This window comes from Hyposmocoma kahamanoa, unplaced genomic scaffold, assembly GCF_003589595.1.
Source record: "Hyposmocoma kahamanoa isolate Upper Pololo Valley unplaced genomic scaffold, ASM358959v1 76, whole genome shotgun sequence".
Classification (NCBI taxonomy): domain Eukaryota; kingdom Metazoa; phylum Arthropoda; class Insecta; order Lepidoptera; family Cosmopterigidae; genus Hyposmocoma; species Hyposmocoma kahamanoa.
In genome coordinates this window covers 11782431-11796579 of record NW_020653900.1, presented here as the reverse complement: position 1 = coordinate 11796579, position 14149 = coordinate 11782431, and the positions used below count along the sequence as shown (strand labels likewise).

Here is a 14149-nt window from a genome sequence, read left to right as displayed (position 1 = left end):
AATGTCACTTATGTGGTTTTATCTTTAACAGTCGCTATGGAAAAGTAAAAAGTTTCAGCTTTTCCATATAACAAATAAAATTAGAGAAGATTTTTTTCCTACAATAAATTACTTTAAATCCCCTCTCCTGTATTAATATTTTCCAAATGCACGTTCGACGTTTTACCTTTCCAGTGTCGACATGAATCATAAAAAATAACAAGAACTACGTGACAGAAATATACGTAAAATTTCTCTAAAAAAAAATTTTAAACGAAACCTCTTCTATTTAACATGAGTACCACAGAACTGTTCCAAGGCGCAACTTCACGCAAGCCCAAACAGTTATAATGATAGCCTACCTCCGGTAGGAAATGCCCCACCAAGAAGTTAATATGGACGAGTTAGAAGGTTTCTGAATCCCCTGTGAAAAACGCGCTAAGTCAGAAATTCATGATTCAAAAAAAAAAATTGATTTCACAAATTTATAATAGTGATGCTCATTTTTTTTTTTCTTATATGTTCTAATTTTTAAGGAAGTTCAGTGTCAATAATATGATTTATTAATAATTCCATTTAACTTTACACATTCTTAACAGCAAATATAAAAGCGAATTATACCATTTTTCACTTAAGCGTGCTTGTGTTAGATGATTTATTATAAATAGCATCAATTGTCACACCGTGAAAACGCGTTGGTGACTTCGTGAACAATAATATTAAATAATTTCAAATATATTTAATTGGTAATCTATCAAGATTACAGGAAATTATAAAAAACTAATACAAAAATCTACAAACATTTTTTATACGTTATAGAGATCTATTTTTGCAACGATGAAGAAAGGCTTGTACCATTAATCATATGTGATTTATTTTAATTCGGTTGTGTGAATAATACAACTGGAATACAATTAGTGTAATCACAATCACAAACATATGAATGGAAGCTCAATGTTTTAATTCAATTAAAGTTGTAATTCTTTACACTTAGAATCAAATTGAATACGTGCGAGTAAATTCATATCACATTACACGACAAAAACGTTTCGAGTAAAGTAACTAAAGCGCCTAGAGCAGTAAGATGCATAATTTAAGACATATGAAAAAAGCTTAAAAAAATGAATATTGTTATAAGTTGAGTTGGCGCGTTTTTAACTGAGGGTACAGATTCTTTTAACAAAATATATTAAAGACATCAAAAGTTACGTCAAACATTACTAAACTTTCAACACTGTGTCTTCATAACCTGATACACGTAAATAACTAAATAATATGAATTACATTTTAAATATTAAGATACAGTAACTTTGGTAATACTACTAATATAAATATATCGGTGAACTACACCAATACTTGGTTTTACATTAGAGAATTCACTGTACTAAGACTACAATAGAAACTAAATGAACACCGTAAGCATTACCCAGAAAACATTGAGATCAGAATCAATTTAGAAAATTAGCACCAAATTTGTCGTACTGGGAATCTCTCTAACCTTGTAACGAAAAAAGATAAAGAACAAACTAATATATCTTTCTTTTTCTCATGGTAGCAAAAGAACAATTGTTGCAACTCTCAGGTGCACACAGATCTACTAAACTAGACCCGCATGTGTTTTAGAGAAGCAATCACTATACCCACGCAATTTAAATACGACTACAGTCTAATATAACTGAAGTCGCACGTTGTGGTGGGAAGCGATGGAAAAACTCGTTTCCACAGAGGATCGAACCTAGGACCTCAAGCGTAGAAGTCTCACTGTATAACCACAGAGCCAAGCACACGTTCAAGTGCGATGTTGAAATTTGAAACTACCTTATACCGTACGGCAAGTACAGTAACGCCATCTATTGGGAAAATAGTTTATTACCTCGAATTTTTTTTAATATGACTTTTTTACTACCTTTTGTGTGACTATTCCACTGTAGAATAAGAGCCTCCATTGTTAGAATATAATTATTATTGCGTTGAAATACATTTGCTTCACATTACTATCAATTTAAAAATAAACCATAGTTAGTGAAGCTTAATTTTTTAGTACCATAACCGAAAAACGCACTATTTCTATTAATAGACGTCCCCTTGCCAAGCCCAGATCTTTAAAGGGAGGGTTTAGGACATAAGTCCGCCATGTCCGAGCAACATATATATACCTGGAAAGTAGGAAACCGTGTGATGTTCACGGAACTACAAGTAAAGCCTTATACAAAGTGTCTCTTTAAAATCAATTTAAAAATAATTTCAAATTTTACAACTACGTAAATCACGGAAGGCATATTAAAAAAAAACTTATTGTACATTGACGGTTAAAAGGTACAAATGTTAAGCGACAATTCCTAATAACCTTTTCATAAATTTGTGAATAATATTAAAATTTCGATCACACCTAAATTTTATGAAAAGGTTGAGAGGGATCTATACTCCGTTTTTTTAGCATTAGACAGAAGCTTCCGTCCGTGCTCAGCTACGGTCCTGTAATGTGGTTCAAGTTAGTGTTTTAGAAAGTGCGTTGAGTGTATTCGATCTTTGGTGCTTGGTTCGACGACATCATAAAACGTTGTTCAAAAAACGATAAGCGATACTTTCGTGGTACGGTCGCTTCGTCATGTTTTTGGTCAAATTTTACGATTAGTTATGTTCACTTGATGCAACACAGTTCTCGATTCTGGTGGATTAAGGAAACAAAGGGAAGATAATTTTAAGACCTTAGAAAATGTTACAAGTTTGTTGTTGTTTTTTTTTAGTTTTCCGGAACAACTTTTTTTCAAAACACGTATTAATAAAGGAGTTAATTATCTCAATCTACTATTATTTTACTATATTAATATTTCACGGCTTCATATAATCAACAAATACTTGAAGAATCAATATTTGAAATACGTGCTGTATCCGTGTCTTTTGATGGAGGTTTCCCATCACTAAATGGCCCTTGTGACGTCATCGAAGGTACAAAAAATGAGGCACGCTTGATTTTCATATAGTTCGCGGTACTTGCGGCGTCTATTTAAAATACAAAACATGAATTTAAAGTGCAATTAGCAATACAGACCGAACATGAAATCTTATTAATATTTGCACATCTGCTTGCAGGTTGAATACAATGTACCTAATGTTACTTAAGAGCTTTGTCATTATTGTATTCTGGCAAATAAACGTATTCTATTCTATTTTATTATATTCTAAGGATGTTTTGGGTCTTTTATCAGGCGCCATTTCATACAGTCATTTTGTAAGCAAAACAATTTAATAAATACCGTGAAACGAAATTCTCAAACATATCCAATGAATTTATATAATTATTAAGTGTCTTTTACTCGTAATAATCCCTAAAGATTAAATGAAAACTTTCTAAATTTATATTATGTAATTTAAGGTAAATATAATAAAAACAAAGATTACGTACATTAAAAGGAATATTATTATAAAATAATAACACATTATCGTGTCATTTGTACAACTGTCACAATGCTTTCCTTTACTGTAATTTGTTGTTCGAAGAAAAAGGTTTATAATCACTGCTAAGAAGTGATCATAAACCTTTTTCTTCAGTGTCAGAAATGTCTACGTTTTTTCTAATTCTAAAAAAGGCGGATATATATATAGTGTCAGTCCTTTAGACCTTTCAGCGTCGATTTCTTTAGTGGTGATTCGCTGTATTACGTATAGTGATCGTATGCAAGTTTCTTAAAGCGCGGCAAGTGTCTACTCTGCTTTGTTAGTCCGCAGTCGTCAACTTACGAATTATGTCGTATGATTGATTGAACAAACAAATGTCATGACAGAGAAGGAATGGATAGGAAACATCTCTCTCTCTCTCTCTCTCTCTAGATCTGTGTTTCAAAAAGCGAATGGTACTCGCAGTACATTGAACTTATTTTCGAGGTCGTATGTTTTCGCGATTGTTACACAATGGAAATAAAAATACTTTTCGGATCTGAATCGCGATTTTTTAGACACGGCCGGGAACGATTTGTTTTGCAGTGTCAACTTTTTAAATTACCTCCTAAATATGATAATTAAAAATAGTTTTAAGTAAATAACTTACAGCACCAAAAAGTAGAGACCCAGGAGTTCTACGACACAAGGCATTTCTTTAGATTCCAGTCTCTCATAAATACTAGGCGGAATATCGATTTCCTAGCGAAGCGAAGACTCTCTTATTTTGCTTACATTATTCTTCTTTATTCTCTTTTTTGCAGTTCTGCAAAATTTGAGCGCACAAAATTTCACGAATAGAATGTGACCTTTGACCTCAATTATTCCAGATCACAGATCGAAATAAAATATTGATGTTTCGTCACGACCGTTACAATTCTATTTTTAAACTAGTTTCAAATTTCATTGACATCGGTTGAGGAATGGCCGAGTAATTATGTTCGAAGAAAGCTTCGCTTGCTGCGCTTCGGTTAATATTTAAACTAGTTTGAAGCTATTCATTGTGGAAAGCGAATACGATATTGTGCACCAACAAGATGAACCGACCAAGTGAAATGAAAGTGATTCGTCATTCTCCAAAATTTGCACGGTCGTGAGGGACGCGCTGGATAGAAACCGATGGAGGCTTATCACCCGTTTTAGAAGTAGCTGACCACGAGATTCGTTGTCTGGATAAACAAATTGACTGGTAACTTTTGAAATGGCTCTTCTAAACTTCTAACTAATTTACACGGTCACTCTATAACATAAGGCTCCTTTCACATGTCACCGCGGGAGTCACGGTGTGAGCAAGGGTAGTGACCACGTGACCATTATTTTTTTTCCCTCAGAGCGGAACGCCTGTCAATTTATCATTGTTGTAAAATAAAACAGTTATTTATGGTTAGACTATGAAATATCTTTTTTTTCCATCCTCTCAGTGTCTATGATAGTCACAAAATGTTTAATGATTAAAAAAAGAACTAAAATGTTTAATGACCAAAAATTTTTAAAAAGAACTAATAATCTATTTAGTGTGATGGACTGGCTTTTTAAAGTTCTCCAGACTTTTTTAAAATTCATTGCCACGTGGATCCTGGTTTTATCAAAGCGGGCCATTCTTTAGTATTTCGGGGACTGCGGGACATGAAACTTAAAAGCGGGACATATGGTCAAGTTATGTATGTATGAGAGACAACAGTCGCTGTTGTGATATTGCCACAATAAAAATAAAACAGATAATCGGCAAGACGTATAGAAAGGATCCACTGACGTAATCTGAATCCTCCACTAGACCACCATGCCAGTAAAATTGAGTAATTCAAGAAGTAAGATATCGAATTTCATAAAACGTAGTAAATCGAGTTAAGCTTCGGTTACGTATTTGATGGTTGGCTGACTCATTGACTCAATACTGTCTCAACTGTCAGAGCACACAATAACGACTAAGTCTCGATACGTCGGACCGTGCATCATAAATGGATGTAATATACAACGTCGACCGAAAAAAGTAAAAGTGATAGATTCATTTTATTCTATTTGTTGTGATATAAATATTCTTTTTCGTCTAAATTAAAAGTTACATTCATTAGTGTTACAACACGACGTATTTTCAGAATTAGAACTAAAAAGTATTCTTTAATTTTTGTAGGTCTAAACTTTTGACCATGACAGAGTAAACTGTTAGTAGATGGAGTAGATGGATGATACTAGAGTAAGATCCTGATGGATAGCACAATCTACGGGAAGCGTATACCCAACAGTGGGTGAAGTCGAACTTTGGGATTGGAGAGTCTCCTGGTCAGCTAAGGCACCATAATCACTTATGAGCGGAACGAGTAGGTACATTTTGAACTTATGAGCCTACATTTTTTTGTTTTAAACACAATTTGCTTTACGCAGATGATTGCAATATACACAACTGCACACTCAGTACATGTACAAAAACGCAATCTTCTTTTGTGTTAGAAGAGAGTCCTTTATTCGAGTCTTCTCCAATCAAATCTATTGCCACTTGTGGCTGAAGTAACGTATTTTGTTCTATATCCTCTACTGGCCCGTTGCCACCAGCACAAATGCAATTTAAGTAACTGCAGTAATACGCAATTTTTAAAGCCAGGTGTGAATGAGTAATCAAATGTTAAGGTGACCTTCATTCATCATTATGACATCACAACTTACTTCATTGTTTTTGTAGGTCCGTGCCGGTTGCCCCTGATACCAACTGCATTGAGGATTTTAGTTTTTAATGGTACCTATTGTGTGGAAACGACACAGATCAAGTCAAAATCGGTGGGAACAGGCACGAATCCATGTTAACGGAGTTAACAAAAATCCAACTATATTCAACAACGAAATTAATACATTTTGGATCTCACATCCTTTCCATTAGGGGGTTGGTAAATCGACTTTGTGCCATAACCAGGGTGACACGCAATCCCGCGGTCGATATCGTATTCGATAGAACCCACAGATTGAAATTCGTATTAAATCAGCACACGAATTTTACCTCCGATACCAATATATTGAAAATGATATTACGATATTGGTAACCAAGCTCACAAATTTGGCTCTGAAATGGTGCAGTGACACGATAACAGAGGCAAAAGGTGAGTGGACTTTTGATACTGTGCTTGAGTTGCATCTCGTGCTTCAAAAGCAGAAGAGATTGGTGAATGCAATTGATTAGTATGTAAAGATGGATTCCTGCCTACATGGATTGATAATTGTCTACAGTGAATGCTGCAGAGAAACTAGCTCTGGTCATAAATGGCATCAGAATGTTGACTAGTCTAGTTAATGTCAAATCTTGGGCAGAGAGGAAACAGGGAGTGAAACTCCTAACTTACCCAATGCTGCCTCCTCGATTCGAAGCTCCATACTGGGAAGTCACAGGGCACAACCAGAGAACATCAAAACCATCTAAGCCAGGAGAATCCTTCAGTTCTTTAACACTATTTATTGGTCTTGGCTCCGAATTGTAATTAGTGGTGATCATAACTGATCAATAAATGGTCGTAGTGGTTCCGAATGAAGCCGCCCTAATAATAATAATAATGTGTAAAGACGACCAAATTACTATTTGACCTTAGGGACCAACTACATATAGCCAATGGTGGCATCAGTATAGATTTTGGACGTCAAATTAGTATAGTCAATTCAAGAAAGAAAATAATTCCGTAACAAGGCAGAGGTACAAATCTAACTTAACTAATTGTGTAGCTAACTTACAAGTGAATTTACCTTTCAAGTTGAGCGTGTCATTGGGTAAGTTGGAACCCTCCCAAGCTGGAGTTAGTTTCACCGGCTCGTTACGGAGGAACGGCGCCCTCTCGCCCTCTCCGCCTTCCCATCCTGAAACAAACAACATTCAAATTATCATCACCGTGTGGTTCCTTATTGACGGGAGGTAGCGACCATGAATTTTAGTGTAACCAAACAAACTATAAAAATGGAAGGAAAATATTATTTTTATGATACTAAGTGAGGAGACGAACAAGTCGTGCGCCTGGTAGTAAGCAACACGCCTGTCCATAACAGTTGCACCAGAGTTATAAATAACAAAGACCTGAGGGGCACTGCCACTGCGCCCGTCATTCTGAGATATAAGTTGACAAGTCCCATGTTCCCTGTAATTTGACGAAACGCGGTTAATGCTCATATTACTGCTTGGCGGCAGAAATAGGTAAAGTGATAGTAGTTCTCTGGACAAACTCTTACACGTTTACAACTTTACCTATTTCTGCCGCCAAGGAGTAAGGTGAGCATTACTGCTTTCCGGTTTGGAAGGGTAAGGGTGCAAGAGTGAAATTACATTCCCACTTATCGAGTAGTTCAGAACCGCCAATATCTATCTACTCATGGTGTCAACCTATGTCTCAGGGTGACATCAAATGTTATGAACAGGCGTGACGCTTACCACTAGGCGCACGACGTGTTCGTCATGTCACTAAGTATCATAAAAAACAAGGAAAAAATATTTTTAACACTATTTATTCAAGTTTTAAGTGTCAAAAGTTCCCAAAAATTCTCAACACTGAAAACATCACTCCCAATTTGAAAGAAAGAAAACACCATAAAATTGTTAAGATTCTTGAAATGAAAGCCGACAGTGTTCAACCGGCATTAACACTGTCACAAGAATTGTATTTTTTATATAAAAATAGACACTCCATTGATAATCTCACCTGATGCTAAGCGACGATGGTACGCGTTAACTCTAGCCTTTAATAGTACTAAATTGTACTTATCGGGGAACACAGGTACCGGTAATGTATTCTATTTCTTACTCATTAGGAAGAAGGAAGCAAAGCGCTACGTATGTATGGAAGTATATAAATAACAAATAGTCATTTTTATTAAAAATTAAATAAGAAACAGATTTCAAACTTTGTGGTGTTTTGTGGAATATTTTCTTCAAATTTAAATGGGACCAATAGTGAGGTGCCGTCTTTCCAACAAAAAAGAAAGAATCATTAAAATCGGTTTACAAATGCCGTAATCGCATAAAACACAGACAAAAAAAATACATTCAAGTTAAAAAGACGGAGATTTACTTGAAAAATTCCTGCGCACGTATCACTAAGTAATAAATTGTCAAAAAGGGTCTTTTCTGGTTTGACAGTATTGGTTTCTGTTTAAAAAGGTACCTAGCTTTGCTTTTGTGGCTGTCTCTTGGTAGGTCAGTGCTGTCTCGCAGTTGTATTTACATAATCTTGCAAATCTGTAATCATTTCTAGGTTCTTTGTCATCATAAATATACTATTGGTTTGAAATATAATATTGCCTTTTTGTCTTTAAAAGAAAACCCGAAAATATGTACGTTTCCTGAATGGTATGTAAATTTCAACTTTTCGTTGTACTGTCCACAAATTTATTGCAGGGAAATATTTTTTTTATTGATAACCCATAAACAAAAATAAACGACAACACTAAGCCGGAAAGAATGTATCAATGCTCGGTCTTTCGCCGTCAACCGACTGTATGAGTAAAATGATACGCTAATCATTGAACTTCATAGAATCACAACAATAGCTCGTTAAAAACAAAGAGATAAAAATCTGTTTTAACGACATGTTTTCGAATTAAAATCGGCAAATGTATACTGCTACTCATAAGCCAGGTACTCATTGGCGAACTGTAGCTGCAACGTGATAGATACAGTAACAAGGTTCTAGTGTATACAATATATGCGTGAAACATTGCTCGCTGGAATTACTACCTGTAGGGCTAGCATATTAAAGCGCGACTTGCATGAGAGCGACATGGATCGCGTGATTTCTATGCGAGAATAGCAGTATCTTATCAATATATATAGCAATATCTTATCGTCTTAGACCTGGGTAATTTTCAGGTAAGTTTTTTGTACTCAATTTTGGTGACAAATTTTGATTTGGTGGCAATTTTTATTATTTAAGTATTTGAATAGATTATCGTGAAATATTACATAATATGTTCGGATACTACACTCGAATATTAAATAATACTTATGATAATGTAATATCTGTATATAATATATGTAATATTCTATAATAATTAAAATTGCCTCCGAAATTTGGTAGAGAAAACTAACCTGAAAATTACATTGCAGCGAGTGAAAACTGTTTCACGCGTACACACAAGAATCTCGTTATTGTAACTGTCACGTTACAGTTATACCTCGCTAATGAGTACCCGGCTTTACATTTTGATGAATATGCTGTGATAGTATGAAAATATGGTTTTTTTTGTAAATCGGCTCTTAGAGCGTCTTTAAATTGGGCGCTGCAGTCGTGCCACTATACATTTTCATAAAATATTCAGAAGCGCAGTTGCAGCGCCACAAAATTAGTGAACTAATAATTACTGGAGACGCATAACTGCCGCGTCACAGTCGCAACACTGCTGCGCTGCTACAAGCGTCTAATTTAACTGCCTTCGTGGCCGAATGGTTACCATGCCGGTCTGCCACGCAGAGGTCCCGGGTCCGATTCCCGGGCCGGGAGAAATATTTGTATGGCCCACATTTATTTCTCTCATGAATTTGAGTGTTTTTTTTATTCTAATGTAAGCGTGGATTTGACCTCCATTTCACCTGATGAAAAGTGACGATGAGGTCGACGATGGAGCATGCACACCTAGTAAATGCCTATAATTTTATATATGTTATAACGTTCAAGGAACAAGTCTGCAGGCAGGAAATTCCACTTCGCCATATAAATGTGGAAGCGTAACGCTTCGTGCGAATCTTTGGAATATTCACAACATAGGGGCGGAAGCCAAGCCTACGCCAAGTCCCCCGATGATTGAAAGGGGAAGGCAGAATTAAATCGTGTAATTCCATCGCACACTCTCCGTGATATATCCTGTAAAATACCGACAAGCAGGCAACTTTACGGCGGTGTTCAAGGCTTCGCAGCTTCGCTGTGACTGTGCTGCCATCAGCATACGCAAAGGTACTTGGAATTAACATATCATTGATATGCAGCAGAGAGTAGCAGTCTCTATCGCCATATGTTCGAAAGAGTAGCCTTCTAAGACCACTCGAATGGAACGTTCACTCAATAAATCCGAGATCCAATTGCAAAGGTCAGTGGGACGCCCATAACATGGAAGCTTGCTTAAAAGGCTTGCGTGCCAGACCCTGTCAAAGGCTTTAGAAATGTCCAAAGACACTGCATATGCTTCGCCTTGCTTTTCTATAGCCTCGCTCCATATGTGACAGGCATACACAAGAAGATCCCCGGTAGATCGCCTTCGTCGGAATCCATATTGGCGATCACTGAGGAGGTCATTGTCTTCAAGGTATGACAGGAGACGGTTGTTGAGTACACGTTCCATAGCCTTGCAGAGTATGGAAGTGACTGAGATAGGTCTATAGTTGACAGGGACAGCTCTGCATCCCTTTTTGGGCACAGGTTGCACGTTTGCAAGCTTCCACGACCTGGGAACTACACCAGTCTCAAGTGAGAGGTGATACAGGCGTGTGTAATTTGTGATTGTCTATGTGTATGTCCATGGCACCCGCGACACAGGGTTTCCCTAGTGCAGAGCTGAGTGTGTGCGTTATTTGTGTATTTATTTAATTTGAAGTCGCCTTAATGGTTAGTTTACATTGTGTTAAATGACAACGTAATTAACTAAATTTTAACTTAAACCATTATGTGTAAACAAACACTTAATAACTGTTACAATGAGTAATCATCGATGAATAAGTAGTAAGTACGGATAAGTAGTAACTAGATAAGAATCAAAACTGTTTCTCAAGTAAGTAGCCGACACTACCGCACCCCGTGGCTTTATTAAACTACATTCATAACCGACTTTAAAAAAGAAGAAGGTTCTCCATTCCACTGTATTTATTTTTGTATGATTCTTCTTTTGTTGGAATGGCAGCATCTTAATAGTGGTCCCATCCAAATTTGAATAAAATATTCTCCACCTCTAAGGGAAGCAAATTAAGGATGAATCCGGTTTATTGAGTTTCACACACTATCCGTTAACCTATTTCAATAGAACTTATGTCTGATTGCACTCACAGTTTCACTAAAACACCAGTAAACGTTAGACTACTTCAAACTAAGTTGAAATTTACTTAAAACTTAATTACTTCGTGACTTAATACGTTCAAACTGGGGCCTTGTTAGTAAATTGCCCTAAAAGCACGCCTCTACAGGACAAAGTGTCTATTGACGTCGTCGACAATTCCCCAGAGCAATATGCCGTGTAATAAAAAGTTACAGTCCCACAACGTGACCTAACTTGTGTCCTCTAAATCTCTCTATGGGGTTCATTAAATTTTATTTTTCGTTTAACCGTATCAAAGTTTTGTGCAACGACTACCAAAAATTTGTTTCTCAAACAAAGCTTTATCAGCTATTCTGTCGATTTGTGCGCATTCCTAGTGGTACCAACAAACATTGTTTTAATAATACGATTGCCGTGATAAGAAGTTTCCGGTCAATTCATAATAATCCTGCATGATGTAGTTATTATTACAATTGGTGGAGTAATCTAATAAAAATAAATTAATATCGCGGTAGTGAAACATTATGATATTCATTACAATCAAAATTACAATTTATAAAGCGACAACAGCCCCTGTAGTATATACGCATCTTAGTCGACGCGCGCGATAAAATTGGAATAAGCGCGCGCTATTGGCTGTCTCAATCAGTAGCCAATAGCGCGCGCTTATTTCAATTTTATCGCTCGCGTCGCGATTTTCATGCGTAGCCATGCTACGGGGGCTGGTAGCTGTAATGGTTACTTAATTGATTGTAGAAAATACTTTCATAGATTTCTCACAGGTAGCGCTACGGCAAAAAGCTGTTAAAATAAAAAACAAAGATCTATAACAAACGCATAGCCAAATTCGTAAAGCCTGCTGAGTCGAAGCTCAGTTAGGATGCTTCTTCTTCTTATAGTGTCGATACTTCTTTTATTTTAGGACCATATTCGTCCTGAATAAAAAGGATGTTGATAAGCAAATGTGTCAACCCACAAAAACTCGAAAACTCTGATTTTAATGCCAAATTATACCTTTTGTATACTTTTAAACTTTCGCGTTGCATTGTACTAACATTTTGAAACGTAGGTAGGCGTGAAAAATACCTATTCGTTTGTAAACGCGTTTATTCCCGTTTCCAAATGTTAGTAAATTGTAGCTTGCCGTCTCGACTACATTTTACAACTATAAACTAACTGATTTGGAACGTTTAAATGTTAAAAAAATACAAAAACATTTGATATAAATCCATTTACCAAACCATGAAAAAATCTTTTTTTCTTTATAATACCAAGTGACTGAACGAATAAGTCGTGCGCGTGGTGGTGGTGAGCGCCGCGCCTATCCATAACAGTTGCAGTGACACTCACGAGTTCTAAATCGCAAAGATCTTAGGGGCACTGTCACTGCGCCCGTCACCCTGAGACATAACCTGACAAGTCCCATGTGCCTGTAATTTCACCAGCACTCTTACCCTTCCAAACTGGAAAGCAATAATACTCACATTACTGCTTGGCGGCAGAAATAGCTAAGGCGGCAGTACTTGCCTGGACGAACTCTTTCACAAGGAACTCTACCGCTACTAAATCTATAGGTGCCATTTTTGTCAAAACCTATTAATATGTTGGTTGTTACATTACTGCTTACCAGCATCCTTGATAAAGCAGTCGCTCTAGTATGGCACAGGCGTAGGTCAAAGTACTGTCAGATCAAAGGAATTTTTCCTTATGTTCGATCTTTGATTTTTATTTTATTTTTATTTTTTGATAACTAGTGGGGTAATCTTGTATGAAGTTCGAAACTCAAACTAGACTGATCTGGGAATCCGAGTAATTCTCAACCAATTTAAAAGATAATATCAAATATGAACCTTCATTCGCATCATGCGTCTTTTAATTCGACTATTACTTATTTAACAGCAATTGGACAGATGTCGGACGGAGGACGAGAGTATAGGGCCAGGACATTACGTACCAATTATTCCACAGCAAAGTGACGTATTGGATCACAGAAAACACAATGAGCGCAAGCTATAATAAATAAAAGAGGTCATACACTACTTAGACAGTATTAAATCAAGACTGAACAAAAGTAATGCTATCGTAGCATAACGTTTTTCACATTGCCTTAACCATCAATTTTTCATTTATATATACAGAATGTGTATTTATAAATAGCAAAAAAAATATCAACTTTATTATAAAAACTCCTTGTGAAAGAGTTCGTCCAGGGAAGTACTGCATTAGATATTTCTGCCGCCAAGCAGTAATGTGGGCATTACTGCGTTCTAGTTTTAAACGGTGCTGGTGAAATTACAGGAACATGGGACTTGTCAAATGTCTCGGGGAGACAGGCGCAGTGGCAGTGCCAATCTGGTCTTTGCGAATTAAATCTCTGAATGGCACTACAACCACAATCCACAATGGACAGGCGTGTCGTTTACCACGACTTGTTCGTCCGTCACTTGACATCATAAAAAAATGCGAAGACTAGCTGATTTAACCCTGTGCACCAAAAAGAGTTTCGCCAGCCAATAGCGTTTCGAATAGTAACGAAACTATTGGTTCAAACAACTCTCCCAATGTTTGGTCGATAAAACGCCTAATTAGGGCCATTAGGGCCTAAGCAGTCAATACTCCGGTAATAAGCCGTTTCCATTAAAGCCGAACACAGTTTATATATATTTATTATGTTCATGAATAGGGTAAGACTATTGTCCAAGAATCTAGACAATCAAAGAACGTGACAGGGGGCTGCTACTGCGCC

The 14149-nt window shown here is 36.5% G+C and overlaps 1 protein-coding gene across 1 annotated transcript in view; it reads right to left on the bottom strand.

Moving 5' to 3' along the window:
• LOC113232629 (equilibrative nucleoside transporter 1) overlaps window positions 1–14149 on the bottom strand; it is a 67041-nt gene that overhangs the window by 21706 nt on the left and 31186 nt on the right. The window contains exons 2-3 of the mRNA XM_026467400.1: window positions 7141–7251; window positions 6899–6938 (exon numbers count right to left, since the gene is read on the bottom strand). Coding sequence (XP_026323185.1) covers window positions 6899–6938; window positions 7141–7251 — 151 coding nt within the window. The remainder of the gene's footprint in view (window positions 1–6898; window positions 6939–7140; window positions 7252–14149) is intronic.